Here is a 15,357-nt window from a genome sequence, read left to right on the forward strand (position 1 = left end):
GTCTGTTAGAGGGGAACACACATTCGAGGTGAAAGGGGTCATCAGAGGGTCAGCCATCGTGACCGGTAACAGTTTTCAGGGCCTCCCTCTGGATCCACTTGCGTTCTTCTGACGTGAAGAGAGTCTGCAGGAGCTGCTGACAATCATCCCATGTAGGCTGGTGGGTAAAGAAAACAGTCTCCAAGAGGGATATGAGGCCCTGAGGTTTTTCTGAGAAAGAAGGAGTTCCAGGATCAGGTGGGGGAGCAAGAGGCGGGTTTGGAGGAATGGCAGGGAGAGGCGGTGCCACTCCGAGTATGGGAAACAGGCAAAGAAAGTCCAGAAATACACCCATAGTTCTGGTCAATTGGTTTTTAACAAAGTTGCCAGAGCAATTCTTTAGGAAAAAGCTATGTGTATGCCCTGAAAACTATTTACACTACCATTTAAATACTTCATTTACATCTACTTAAATGTTGACTCTGACAACTGTTACACTGTGGAGTTAATAAGGCTGTATATTTTTTTAAAGTAATGAACAGAGGATGCTTTCTTAGCTGCCTAATTCACATTTTTCTGAAGTGTTTTGTCAGTTAATGCTTTCAACCAACTTAAAAGTAATGTTTTCCCATTTTCTCCATGAGTGGAAAGAATGCAAACAAACCTGTGTTTAACCATAAGGTCAGCATGACATAAAGTAACAAAAGCCAATAAATCAAAAATGAGGTTGACATCCTGGGACTAATCTAGCAGTCCTACAACAGTTTTTCAAATTCTTTTCTTTAGTTACAGTATATTCAGAGATCAAACCATTGCTGTTATGAACTACTGCTGTTTAACTTATCATCAACCTCCCCCAAATTTTAAAATCTTCTCCAGTGAAGGAAGAAGAAATTATTAAAGGAAATGCTCTTAGCTTATTTTCAATTTTTAAAGCCACCTTGGGTCTTCAGAGGTGTCAGAGAGTACGGGAGGTGCTGTGGGGGTTGAAGCCTTCTTCAGAGAAGCTGGAAGAGAAGGCTTAGTTAAAAGCACAGATGGTGTTCTATTTCCATTCACATTGGGACATTTTTTTTAAGGCACCTTTTTAGTCATGACAGCTTGTCAGAGATTATATAAATCCAAATCTGTATGTAAGGGGGTTGTCCCATAGACTTGTTCAGAGAAATTTTGTCCCATTTGTTATATAAGACCACAGTTAATGACACACAAAAACACACAACTGGCAACACACAAAAGACAGACAAGTGGCCATGTCCGAAATTACTCTAAGATATCCACAGACACAGCAATCACAATGACAAACATGAACAAGAAACACAGAAACATAATTCCTGTTGACTTGTAAGTCCCAAACCCAAATCCAAATTAAACACAATTCCTATTGATTTGCAAGTCCCAAACCCAAACTGACTTGCAAGTCCCAAATCCAAATCACCACTGGGACCAGCAACGTCTCAGGAGCCCAAGGACTAGGGGAGTTAATGCTGCGTCCAGCCTCCCACTAAGTCCAACCATTGGTGCACCATCCCTTCCTGAGATCTCATCTACCTGAGGAGAGAGTAAAGTGCCCCGTCTGCCTCCAGGGAGAAGAGGAACAGCTTCTCTATCTTCTCCTAGGAGATAAGTGCAGGGAGGGATATACTCACAACAGAAAGAATCTCACTGGGGCCCCCAAAGTGTTGTGAGCTACCCTCCCACAAGAAATGTACTCACACGCCACTCGTGCAGAAAAGGGCAGTTATTCACTCCAGCTGGCCAGCGACCATCTTCCAAGGAGCAACCAAGGAAGAGCGGCCTTGAGCCTTGGTCTTGTAGAGTCTTTAAGGGCAAAAATTACATCCTGTTGGCACATGGGTTTATCCAGGTGCACAAAGCAAGCTAGGGAGCTAGGTCACAGATGCCAAGAATGAGCTGTTCAAGCAATCAAGCGTACAAGTTTTCATTGTGTATGGTTCCTGTTCCCATGTAATAATTTACTGTGTATGGCTCTTGTTTCTATGCAATTGTTATTGTTTCGATGAGAAGGTCAATGGTTTCTCATGCAGAAGTGGGGTGTAGTCTGCAGGTCAGACAGGGGGCAAACTGGAGTTACTTAGGTTAAGCAAGCAATTCTACAGAAGCAGATAGTGTACATTATGAGGGTATAGGGAGCTCTATTTCAGTATTGGACCGAGCAACTGGATGCTTTGATTTATAGAAATGATTAATATTGGGGTGGGGATCTGGGTTTGGGCTGGGATAATCAAAGTTCATTGGGATCACATTAGGTTTGAGATGCCAAGGTAATGCCCCAGTAGAGATTTCAAGTAGTAGTTGAATATGTGAATCCAGAACTGTGCTGTCTAATATGACAGCCACTAACCGCATTTCCAGTATTCAGTAAACACGTGTGACTAGTGGCTACTATATTGGACAACATAGATACAGAACAGTTCCATCATTGCAGAAAGTTTTGTGGCTCAGCATTCATCTAGAGCGGTGGCCCAGAGCCACAGATATTTCCCTCTAGGATAGTGGCACCCTAATCTGGTCGTTCTGCTCCAGGGTGGTGTCCCCCTGTCATTCACAAATGGCTGCTTCTTGCCCTCTCTACTTGACCTCACTGGGAGGTGTATTCAGTGATGCCCCTCACCTGTGTTCATGTCTGACGGGCACGGACCACCCAGAAGGACAAGTTGCCCTGGAGTCATTCAAGGAAATCATCTCCTGGGGCTGAAGCACCATTATAGAGATGAGTGTAAAACTTGGAGTATGGGCTGTCACTCCCCAGGAGTCCCCAGTTGTTACCAGTTCTAGGGCTCACTGATTAGACTTTGCTAATTTAAGAAATACACAGTGGGTTTGGAAGTTGTCACATTAAAAGAGAGTGGAAAAGAGGACATAGGCTTAAGTCCAACAGACTTGTGTTCAGGAACTAACGATGCCACCGGAGACAAGTCAGCGACTTCACTAAGCATAAACGTCCTCCAATGTAACGCAGAGGAGATTGCGTGGCCAGATAGGGGGAGAGAGAATTGCTAGAATCAGTAAAAAGAAGTAGTAGGTTGAGAAGAAGTGAGTCAGGTTGTTTGTGGTGGTGGTGGTGGTGGTGGTGGTTTTTGTTTTTTTAACAAAACATTTCAGTGACTATTCTTGTTTTTTGTAACATAATCATTGGCCATTTTGTAAGCAAAGCAAGAACAACAGTTATTTTTCTTTCTTAAATTATTAGATTATAAAAGACAAATTTAGATATTGTTTCTGGAATAGTGATCTATGACGTTATTTGTAATCAATGGTCTTTTAAAAATACAGAATATGAATGCAAAACAGTTTTGTCAGGACAGTCCTTACAGACTGGGGTGTTACATGATAAATCTGAAATTTGTTTTTCTGTATAAGATGAGTCAGCGAGGCGATACTATATTTAAGGTGTATTTTCCTGGTGGACAACACATCCTATAAGCCCACTCAGGGGGCCTTGAGGTCTAAGCCTTGAGACACTACACCTGGGAACAGTCTTACTAAGCCTACAAAAGGATATATTTTGAGGAGCTCACATCCTGCAAACTGCTCATCAGCGTTGAAACTCATCCTCCCACTGCCTCACAAGGCAGGATTTTATAGGGAATGACCCAGAAGGTGAGACTCAGAGAGATCCCCTTGTTTACTCTGACCAAGCCCAGGTCACACCCCCACAGCCATGTTCCCAGTAGGGGGATTTTCCCCTTGGGCCTCTCCAAGTCCACAAGTCAGGTCTTCATTGGAAAAAACCCCGTGTCTACTTAACTCAGTGCATCCCTGAAAATGTGGCCAGGGAGGAGAGGAGCCATGTGGATGCAGAAGGTCCATGGCAGGATTTGGTACAGAGTCAAGTTAGCAGCCTGAAAACTCGTGGGGGCACCCTCGTGAGTTTTGAGTGGTGAGGTATTTTCAAACCACTGACCCTCTACCTGGGTGCCCTGGAGTGCCCACCTATGCTGGCTTCTGCTTCTGTGACATGGTAGCTGGCGATGGCATCAAAGAGGGCTCATTTCAGGAATAGAAGCAACGCCAGGTCCATGGCAAACCGAAGCCAAGGACAGACCCAGGGGACCGGGACTGTCATCTTGTCCTTCTCCCCACATCTGCAAGGGAGAGGCTGGCCACACCTCGGATGCAGTTTCCTGCTTGTTTACTTTTCCTTTCCTCTTCCTACGATGAGCACAGTGATAGTCACCACACAGGGACTGCCAGGAGGGCAAGGGCTACGTGTGCTTTAAGGGCTCTATGGCACGTCACTTGGCAGGTGTGGCTCCCTAGGCCACAGGACTTCATCCCTCTGCAGCCTGGTTTCTGATTTGGCCTCAGCAGGCAAAGGGCAGCTTATTCGAGATGGAAGCAAGCAGATCCTGCTTCCCTCACGTAGCCACAAGTTTCTGGCTACCAAAACCCAGCAGCCCTGAGGAGATTGCTCCCTGTGGGCCAGAGGTGGGCTTGTTAACACAAAAGCTTCTCGGCAAAGATGACTCTTGGTACTGCTATGTCTGGGACAGCCCTGGCGCCCCTATCTCCCCCTTGGGCCTGCTCCCCAGGTGTGGTGGGACACCTGGGACCCCACCTTCCTCTGGGGCTTTATGGGGTGGGGGCAGCTGGACCCAGGGCCTGGGGCACCATCTCATTTCAGAGAAAAGGTTTTCAGGCACAACCCAAGCTGTGGGATGAAAGGCCATCTGTCTGTCCCCCGGTGCCCAGCCCCGCTCTCGCGAACAGCATCCCTTTGTGCCTGCGCCCCACCCCCGCGGCCCCCCAGCACACTGCTTCCTTTCACGCAGCCTCTGTGCTGCACTTGTTTGTTTGCAGGGCAGAGTGCAGGCTTTCTGTTGTTCTTCTCTGTCCTCTACCCCCATGCACCCTCCACTCAAACCCCCTCTAGGGAAGACAGGGTCTGGGCTCTGGAGGAGGGCAGGGGCCTGAAGCAGAGACCATGGCCAGGGGCAGCCCAGTGAGCCCCCCGAGAGGGGAGAGGAGAATGTGCATGAAGAATCTTCTTGGGGACAGCACTGGGCGTGGGCTCCTGTCTACCCTCCCCCCGCAACCCGTGATTATTTCAGAGACATCTTCAGTGAGTGATTTGGTCCCTCCATGCCTCAGTTTCCCCTTCTGTGGAGTGTCTCCTGCCAGCCTCTTGGGGAGAGTTGGTCGATACCAATGAGGTGCTGGCCACACATGCCCTGTGGTAGAGGCACTGACCGCGGGGGTGGCAGGGCTGACCCAGGAGCCACGTGGTGGGGGTGGGAGGAATACGGAGAAGAGCGAGGTTTGTGCTGAGGAGGTGGCACTGGGTTCGCCCCACGCCGCCCATCACAGGCTGCCTCCTATGGGGGTGACTTCTCAGGCCCTAAGGAAGGGGAGCCAGGCTGCTAGACAGGAAGCAGTGGCCTAGGAAGGGAGGCCCTGAATCCCCAGCCCCCTGAGCTGCCTGGGTGGAGGGCTGGTTGACTGTGACACTCTGATTTCTGCCACTGCCTCAGCATAGGACCACACGTGGACTCCCAGCTCGTATCTCCAAGGACGCCTGCTTGGCTCCTCTCTCTCCTGGTGGCACTCTCCCCCCCCTTCTGTGGCCTGTCCAGATCTCAGGGGACACTGGTTCAGGCCTTGGGTTAGTTTCCTAGGGCTGCCATCACAAACTTCCACAGGCCAGGTGGTGTAAACAACAGAAACATCGTCCCATGTCTGGAGGCCAGAAGTTGGAGATCAAGGCGTGGGCAGGATTGGTTCCTTCTGCTGAGGGCTGTGAAGGACAGTCTGTTCCAGGCTCTCCCGTGGCTTCTGGTGGCTACTGGCAATCTGGCATTCCTTGGCTTCCAGGTGCATCATCCCCGTCTCCACCTTCACCTTCATGTGGCGTTCTCCCCGTGCGTGCACCTGTGTCCAAATCCCCCCTTTTTATAGGGACACCAGTCATACCGGATTAGGGCCATCCTAATGGCCTCGTCTCAACTAATTACATTTGCAATCACCCTTTTTCCAAATAAGGTCACATTCTGAGGAACTGAGGGTGAGGACATCACCATATGAATTTGCAGGTGAGGGGAACACATTTCGACCCCGTTAGAGGCCTCCACGCCGAGAAGTGAGACCCTGGAGACAACATCCCTGGCGCATGGCCCGGGTCTCCATTGTGATTCCTTCACCCTCACAGATTTCATCTCCTTTCCAGACACAAGGGGAGGAGAACCTATAAAAATTGGTGTTCATCACCCACTTCTGCTCCCTGACCCCCTGTTCCTCTTGAAGCCAGTCCTCACCACTGTAGACTGGAGGGGAGAAGAGGAGCCAGAGCAGCTGGGGCTCTGGATCCCCTGGTCACCTACCACTCAGGGCCTTGGCACAGCTGACCCTGCAGGCCTGCCCCATGCGGGTGCCACCTGGGCTCCCTGGCTAGAGCCCCTGTTGTGGGAATTGTGCCTGCTCATGCCCATCCCTGCCCATCCTTCCCTCTGAATGGGGCACCCCGTGGAGCAGGAGGCCTGCAGCTCTCCCCAAGGTTTTGAACTGGTACGCTAAGGGCTGTGTTTATATTCAGACATGTTGGTTCAGCCCACATTGTTTGTTTGTTTGTTTGTTTGTTTTTGGCAGCTGGCCTGTCTGGATCCTAATCCTTGACCTTGATGTTATCAGCACCACACTCTAACCAACTGAGCTAACTGGCCAGTCCTGTTTGTTTTAATTGCAAGTCAAATTTTTAAATCTGGAGAGTTCACATAAAAATCTAGTTTTGGGGGGCTGGCCGATTAGCTCTCTTCGGAAAGCGTGATGCTGAGAACACCAAAATCAAGGGTTCAGATCCCTGTACCAGCCAGCTGCAAAAAAAAAAAAAAAAAGAACACAAAAAGTTTTCCAGCTTTTCTTAGAAATCAGGTCTGACAACACTGGGCCCCCATCCTCCCATGACCTGGACCTGTATCGGGACTGTACCCTTCTAACAGGGCCTGGCCCCTCCATTCCCTAAGGCCTCCCTGATATAAAGACCAAGTGACGATGACCACTGATACTGCTCTTGGTGCCTTTTTGTTTTCTCTGTACCAGTGTCTCTAACAAAAGTGTATCTCATGGTTTTGATTTTTGTCTCTTGGTGCCTTGTGTTTTAAGAAAAATGTGAATTGAGCATCTTTCTTTGTGGAAGTGAAGAATCCCACATGTTCAATATGCAAACAAAATGAATCTGTATTGTGAACCATAACCTGCCTGCCTCACTCGAATGTGTCGCCGGCCCGATCTCTGAGTGCAGAGCAGGAAGTGGGGTGCTCTTGCCAGAGAGAAGCGACTTCTTGTTCCAATAGGAAGATGTTGAGGTCACACAGTAAGTTGGTAAGAGAGCCTGGTCTAGAACTGTGTCCCTTAGTCTAGAGCTGAGTCTATAGAGTCCAGAGCTAGATGGCTGGCCCTGGACTCTTTGCTTACCCCTGGCTGTCCCCTGAGAGCTGTCTCCCCAAGGGACAGGTATGGTGGGGGACCTAGCTGAGAACTTCAGGGGCTGGCAGGGAGCAACTCCTGGGTGCTCTGTGCATTTGGGTCAGAAGGTGCTGTACTCAGTGTACGAGAGGTGGGCAAAGCAGGGGGCCCAGGAAAGGGGGCAGTGGTGTCAACAGGACCATCTTCCTGAGAGGAGAGCTGTGGTTTGGGCTGACCAGAGAGGAAATAACACCTCGTGACCCACCAGGAATTGGCATCCTGCTGGGGGAAGCTAGGGTTGGTCCTATTAGGCTCCTCTCCCATGTGGCCTTAGACTGTGGCTGGACCTAAGGAAGTCAAAACGCCCTCCTCCCCTCCCCACCACATTGCCCACATGTCCAGTGGCTCTCGGCTCGGAATGGGCAGTGCCTCCTGCCCCATCTCCTCAGTGGAGCACATTGGCCATGCCTATGCCTGCCCTTCTCTCTCCGGCCTGTGGAAGGCACTGGGGAAGCTCTCTTCCTGCCTGCTTGCCACACTTCAGTGGCCTCTCCAGGCCTGGGCTCTCAGAACCTAAACAGGCCACCATCGACTCATTAACGAATCATCCAGCAAGCAATGTAGTGCCAACCTGTGCCAAGCATGGGGACCAAGCAGTGAGTGAGACAAGCAGGGTCTCTCCCCTCACAGAGCTCCCCGGCAAGCTGGGGTGACAAGTGACAGGTACACACAGCATAAGGACAGTGAGAGGCTCTCAGCCCTGAGTGCCTCACCACGAAGTGTGGCCGGTGCCCTCCCTGCCTGCCTTGTGATGGGGAGGCCCAGGAGGCTGGAGTGAGCGGGTCAGTCTTCAGCACCATTCTCATTGCCCCAGGACAGTCTCAGGTCCCTCAGGTGGGCCCTCTAAGAAGGCTGTCACCTGAGGGAAATGAGAGGTAGGTTGGACAGACCCTGTGAAGTCACGCTCGTCAGCACTGTCTGGTCATGCTCGTGAAAGTCAGGATAAGTCTGACTACAGAAATACTCACTTCCCATACCAAATTCTGAAGCTTACTCAATCCAAAAGCATCTCCTAGAACAACTTCTAAATACTGGGAAAGAGTACATGTATTCTTCACTTTGGGATGCTTTTTGGTCTTTAAAGCTCCCTTTGGCTTGCTTCCAGGATCTGGAGAATCTTTTAAATAATGCATTGTAGAAGTTTCCAATTTTTAAAAAAAGCTTTTTAAACTTGGGGTTGTACCCAGTACCCAGGAATGACCTTTACACACTTCTGACTCATGGATGGTATTTGCCTGTGGAATTCAAGGGTGAGCCCAGCTCAACTATAAAATAAACATTGGAGCGTGGCAGTCCAGAAAACGTGGCCCAGATCGGTGTGAGTGCTGTGTGGTATGGCCGCTTCTGGCAGGACTCAGCTCCTGGAGTCCCCCAGGTGGGAATGGGAGACCTTCTTTGGGAGTGTCTGTCTTACGTACATGTGTAGAAGGTTTTTAGACCTTTTGGAATCTCACAACTAGACTCAAGAAAATTAGTCGGTGAAAGATGCACTGAAGGACACTTCCCTGTGCCCAAGAGGATTCCTGCTGCTAATGACACTGACATGATGCTGGCTCTGGGTCTCGGAGTCTCTTCCTGAACTGGGGTGTGTCCGGTCTTGTGATAATAACCTGGGCTTCTGCCAGGGAGGGGTGTGGTCCCGATGAGGCCACCCAGAAAGCACCTTACCTTTTTTTTTTTTTGGCAGCTGGCTGGTACCAAACACCCTTGACCTTGGTATTATCAGCACTATGCTCTAACCAACTGAACTAACCATCCAGTCCCCACCTTGCTTATATGGTCAGTCGGGGGTTTATTTATCAAAGCATATCACTCGTGACATTACGCCCTGATGGCTCCAGGACCTTTGGTGTGTGATTCAGCTGGGGCAGCAGGAGGAGGGGGAAAAGGACAGGAGGAAACAGTGCCTGCAACCTTGCCCTTTGTCGCTCCTCCTCCAGAGGCAGGGCGCCCCCAATGCCAGCCCTCAGACTGGCACTGGTCTGTGAGTCAAAGGATCTCTCTAGAGAGAATCCTCACCTGCTCCGTGCTGGGATGCTAGCCTGCAAGCCCTGTTCGCGTGTGAGCCACTCCTGTCCTCCTGGCTCTCAGGAGGGGGCAGAAAGCCATGGAGCAGTGGCTCCTCTGTTTCTCTCATTTCCCTCAGAATATTTCCAATTGAATAGAAAAGACTTAAAGGTGCTGCTTCTATTTTTAACCAACATCTCTCTGTGAAACTGGATTTTCATGATTTTTGAAGTCAAACCTTAGAACTGGAACATAGTGAACGTTTGATCTACTTCCTGTTAGAGATAGAACCACACATCAACCACCTTGAACCAACAAAACAATTCCGTACCATTAATGCTCATAAAACAAAATATACGTTGTAATTTTCTGCAATAATAAATGTTTAAATAGATTTTTTTTTTTTTTTTTAATATCAGTATAAAATTGCCAACTGCCCTTCCTGGGAAAGAACTGCCTTTTATTCTGCAAACAAGTATTTTCTATATATTTGATTTTGAAATTTCCTCTTGTTTATGAAATGTTGCTGATAGTAATTAAAATTTTTTTTTATTTGGCAAAGTAAAATGCTTGCAACATCCTATCAGTCTTATATACTTTTATTTCTGCTCATGCCTGTCCTATGTACTTGGACAAAGGGTACTGAGAATCTATGGTCTAGATTGTTGGAACTGATCCTTGAATCTGGGCACTGCCCAGAGTGGCATTCCATGATGGCATGTTTGGTGTCCTGGGCCACCCCTCCCGGGCAGAGAGCATATTTCCCCACTCCATTTGGTTCACATTTCCAAGGAGCATGAGCCCTGCAGAGCTTCCAGGCCCACCGCATGGCAGGAGTCTTGCGGCTTTGGCTGCTTTGCAAAGACCCAATATTGAAACATGGCCCACTGAAGGAAGCAGGGTGGAACATCCAGTATTTGCAAGAGCACATCCTGGGCACCAGGAGAAACAGCAAATAGGAATCCACAATGTCCCTGACCTACTGGAATCTGTAACACCATTGTACAAGCAAAGTAATTACCCAAATATTCTAAAAATAAGAGGCAAGAAATTATAGACACCAATTGAGGCAGTGTTCATTGCACACACAGAAAGTATGATTCTTAAAAAGTTGGAAAATGAAGACATTGTTTCTGGCTAAAATGGTTAGGGAAGAAGGACATCACGGTAAAGAGAATACTCCAGAATCCTACTGCTGGCTTGACCCCTCACTAGCTGTGAGACGGCTCCATGCATAGGTTCCCTCATCTGCCAAAAGATAATAGTAACTGTGCCCACTGCATCGTGTTAGGAAGAATAAAGGGCTGGGCATATAGTAAGCATTCATGCAGTGCTAACCTCTGTCCTCATCCTGGCAGGGTGACATGTGAGAAGAAAAATGTAAGGCATGTTTAGAAAATGGCAAGTTGTCCCTTCTGGCTGGAAGAAAAAAATAGGGTTAATCCAAGGGCGTAACAGGAGAGGAGTTTGGAAATATAGGGGAAAGTCTTTAAATATGAGGATACTTCAGAAAGTTCACAGAAATATTTGTGTTATCTTTTAATTCTATTTTTCCATGAACTTTCTGAAGTACCCTCATCTAGGGAAATCATGGATAAGCTGATTTGCTGAGGATGACACTTTGGGGAATGTTGTATTAGAGGTGACAGCAGGGCTTTCAGGTTAGACTGTGATGTGGGAAGTTGGAAACATTCTCCAGCGGCAAGGAGCGAGGCCAGTGTCAGAGAGAGGGACATTCGAGAGTCTTCTGACCTGATGCTTCTAGCACATTGGGGATCCTCAGACGTGTGTGTCAGTGTGAGTGATGAAAGCAGTGGATATCAGTGAGATCCTTTTGGGAGGGAAGAGTTGAGGGAAGAGGACCGGGCCATAGTGGTACTTCAGTGAGACCACCAGCCCCTCAGGAAGAGGCTGATCTGCAGCGGGGCTTCCTGTCCCTGGAAACTACATCATGATCTCACTTCTCAAGCTCTCCCTGGTTTCACTGCCTACTGCTCACCCTTCACCACTATGCTGGGCATGCCAGTCTTCATCACACGTCTTTTGTGGCCCTCCAGTGAACAGGTCGAGATCTCCCCCTGCACCCACACACCAACAGCAGTAGCCCATAAAAAAAAAGCTTCGGGTGGCCACAGGCTAAGTGAATGAGCTGCGTAAGGTGGTGGCCAAAAGAGCTGATGGTTGCTCAGTTCCCATGATCAGAAACATGATGTTCCATGTGAGGGAGGGACGAGCCCTGATGGCTTCTGCACTGATCCAATCACACCTGCCTTGGAAGAGGAACATGGACCAACTGGCATGCTTAGAGACCATGTGTCCCAAGAGGGTCCTGGAGAAAAACAGACGGCAGGAGTGGGAGTATTGCCTGATCTTAAATATTTATAGGCCTGTCAGGTGAGAGAGAAGGGGCCCATGCAGCCCTAGAGGGGAAGAGCAGGAGTAATGTTGAGAAACCTGAAGACAGCCAGCTGAGCACAAGGGAGACCTTTCCAAGCCTTGGGAACCCAAGTTGGATAGATGAGTGCTTCGTGGCCAGTGCTGAGAGGCTTCCAGTGGATGTGCCCAAAGCGGATCTATGTCTGCCACTCCAGGATGTCTGAAAAGTATAGCACAGACAAAAACACTAAATGATAATATGCACAATAACCCTTTCCCTGCTAAGATGACCCTTTTGTTTTGTTGAGAGTGGCAGATGGGGCTGCAGTGAGTGGGGTTGGGAGTGCAGAGAAGGGGTAGCTCACTCTAGTTAAGGTAGGACGTGGGGTGACCAGGAGAAAATAACTATCCAGAAGCGAGGAGGGTCAATAGTTCAGTAACTGGGGGCACTCTGGGGTATGTTGAGGCTAAAACAGTATTGGAAGGAATAAGATTATTATTGAACTACCGACATGGGAAGAGGGAAGAAATTTATATTGGACATTTAGGGACTGTCTGTGTGTGATGTGCTATTAAATCTACTCTTTGTCCTCCCAAGAGCATGGAATGCTTTTGTTCAAAAAATTCAGGTATTAGCTTGATGACACAGACTAAATAACAGTGAGATATACATACCATGACAGGACCACAAAAGCCCACTTTTATTTGGGTTACATATGGGTCTTCCAAAAAATGCCAACATGGTCACTGTCACCATCAGGCTCTCTTGGGTTTATCTGGAAACAAAAATGTAAGAATTTTTTTGGAGTTATCTTCTCAGAAGAAAAAAAAATTTTTTTAATCTAAGGATTGTGACAGTAGAAACCCCAACTGGCTGCTCAAACAGTCTCCTCAGCCTCTTGCCAATACTCATCTTCCGAGGGCCCCTCCATCGCCCAGCACTGTGGTTTCCTTTAGTCACAGGGACTCAGTGGGAAGCACTGGTGGCAAGCACTCTCCTTGCCCTGCCTTCAGGGAAGCATGGGTTTTACTTACATGCCAGCCTGCTCTCTCTGGCCTCACCCCATGTGACATCAGAGCTAGCTGGCGCTGTGTGATTTTCCCAGCACATTCCATTTCCTTCTGACTTTACCTCTTTGCTAGTTCAGTTTAACCTTGAGCCCACTGGCTCTGCCAACTCCGCCCCACATGTGGCTGCTGACCGACACAGGGGGGTTGCTGGAGGGACAGTCTCTCTTGCTCCCTGCTACCTTTCTTTCTTGCAGGCACATGGACCTGGGAACCCCAGCCTGTGACTCATGGGTTCTATTGAATACAAGAAAGGGTGGCAGGGAGGGAGAGAGGGAGGCGGGCTAGTCATCAGGCATGGCACTGTGAGCCCCACCAGGTGTCCTTCATGCCACCCTGTGACTCCCTTTGCCTGACACCTTCCAGGGACCTGGAGGACGACTGGAAGGGACCTCTTTTGCAAGAGAATCCTCACTAACCGCTCTCATTCCCCTATAGCTTCCTTCCTCTCCCAGATCTTTCTGCCTCTTTTGTTTTTGCAGGAATTTTTTTAAGGGAGAAAAAAGTACAGAGAATAATAACACCCACACCAGCAACTCTGTTCTCGAAAGTGCTGTGTCCTTGATCTTCACCCACCCTGCCCTACCCAGGGGTTCTCGCCACTCCTGGCTGCCTCATCTTGGGGCAGCTCAGGGCTTCATTCACTTCCTTATCTGCTGTAAGTAATCCCCTTATGTCTTCTCTTTCCAGGGTTCCATGGAGAATGGGGCTGTAGCCTCTGCGGAAACTCAGAAGACAGACCCTGCTATTGAACCAAGGTTCAAAGTGGTGGATTGGGACAAGGTATCTGGCACAGGATAGAGTGGGGTCATGATTGGGGGCCACTAGGGGTGAGGAGCCAAAAGCTGTGGCATGTGTGACATGTGCCCAGGGAAGATGAGGATGGGAAAGCAGGTGCTCACAAGCATGACTTTGGGGCAGCAAACCCAAGCAGAGATTGTGGGGGAGCTGGGAAAAATGGCACATGAGGTCTCTGCACAGAGCCAGGCCCCAAACACCCCTGTAGAACGACTCTCCCACCAGGACCCCTGAAGGTGAGAAAGGACAATGAGAGTCAGCAGGCCCAGATATGCCCAGTTTGACCAATGTACAAGGCAGGGCTGTCCCAGGCACCTGCAGTCACTCAGAGTCACTGGCTGATACAGGAAGGGCACAGGAGCCTGCTAAGGCCAGGCAGGAGACAGGGCAGGAGCATCCTCAATGTTTGGGAGAAGCTGAAGGTGTCTGCAGAGCCTTACAGCAAACCTCTTTTGTTGTTTAGAGGACAGTGCCTTGCTATGGTTAAGCAGATCCCTACACAAAACACTAGGACATGAACACAATTCAGCAATTTCTGTGCCACTTTATAACAAGGATCACAAAAAAAAAAAAAAAAAAAAAAAAAAAAGGCGGGTTCTATTTGTTGGTGAGGTGAGCCCTGGAGGAGCTGAGCAATCACAGGTGGAAATGGAGCAACTCAGTGGGGAGGGGGAGAGGTGGTGTTGCCTGGGAATCAGGAGGCTCTGGTGCTGTTTCCCTCCAGCTTGGGTCATGAGACTGTCCCAAAGTCACGTTTCCATTTCTTGTTGGAATAGACACAAGTATACATGTCCATAAGCACTCACCTTATATGCCTTCTGCCTACACTGGGCACTGGAGGCACAGAAACAAACAGAACATGCCCCTACCCCCTGAGAGTTCACAACCTGATAGAGAGGACAGTAGCCCCTCTCCCCACTCCCATAAACAGTTATTACAACATGAGGAGATGTGGGAAGCATGCCCAAGGAACACAGGAGACCAGAGGAGATGGGGCAGGGGGACTCCACAAAGCCGTTTGCTGGATCCCTTTGGCTGGGACTCCTGAGGCCCTAACTGCAAGAACTCAGAGATTGCACCTGTCACGTGAAATTGCCACTGCCTTGGGAAGAACCCATCGGCCCATTGCAAAGACACCTTTGGGTATCCAACTAGAGGGGCCTGAAGAAGTTATTCTGTGCCCCATCCCCTTCAAAGAGGCACATAACCAGACGGAAAATAGAAGGTCAATGAGAGGAAAGCCTTGTCCAGCTGCACAGTGGGCCTCCCAACCAACTCACTGGACCCTGGCTTCCTGGCCTCAACCCTTAGCTTGTCTACAGTGCTCATGGCCAGTGTGGGGCATGGATGATGCCCAGGCCAGGGACCGAGATTTCAGGGGTCTTGGTAAAATGGCAGACCTCTCTGGAAGCCTTGGGGGACTTGGGCTTGCTCTGCATGTAGGCAAGATGGAGGTGGAGCCACTAGCCTGGTGGAGTCAGGACTCTGCCCTGGAGCAGGAGGAGCTTCAGAGGGAAATGAGGAGGGTCTGGGGAATGGGGACCGGACCAGAGGGGGAGCTTTAGCACGTGCTGAATGTAGCAGCAGAGAAGGGTCCTGGAGCTGACATCTGTGGGCTTGGCTTAGGGCTTGAATGTTGGAAAGGAA

The 15,357-nt window shown here is 49.2% G+C and overlaps 1 protein-coding gene across 1 annotated transcript in view; it reads left to right on the top strand.

Annotated features, from left to right (window-relative positions):
- The window catches only part of FA2H (fatty acid 2-hydroxylase), a 55,057-nt gene that overhangs the window by 19,258 nt on the left and 20,442 nt on the right, over nucleotides 1-15,357 (top strand). Inside the window, exon 2 of the mRNA XM_063113198.1 lies at nucleotides 13,603-13,695. Within this exon, the coding sequence (XP_062969268.1) occupies nucleotides 13,603-13,695 (93 nt within the window). The remainder of the gene's footprint in view (nucleotides 1-13,602; nucleotides 13,696-15,357) is intronic.

This window comes from Cynocephalus volans, chromosome 10 (assembly GCF_027409185.1).
Source record: "Cynocephalus volans isolate mCynVol1 chromosome 10, mCynVol1.pri, whole genome shotgun sequence".
Lineage (NCBI taxonomy): Eukaryota > Metazoa > Chordata > Mammalia > Dermoptera > Cynocephalidae > Cynocephalus > Cynocephalus volans.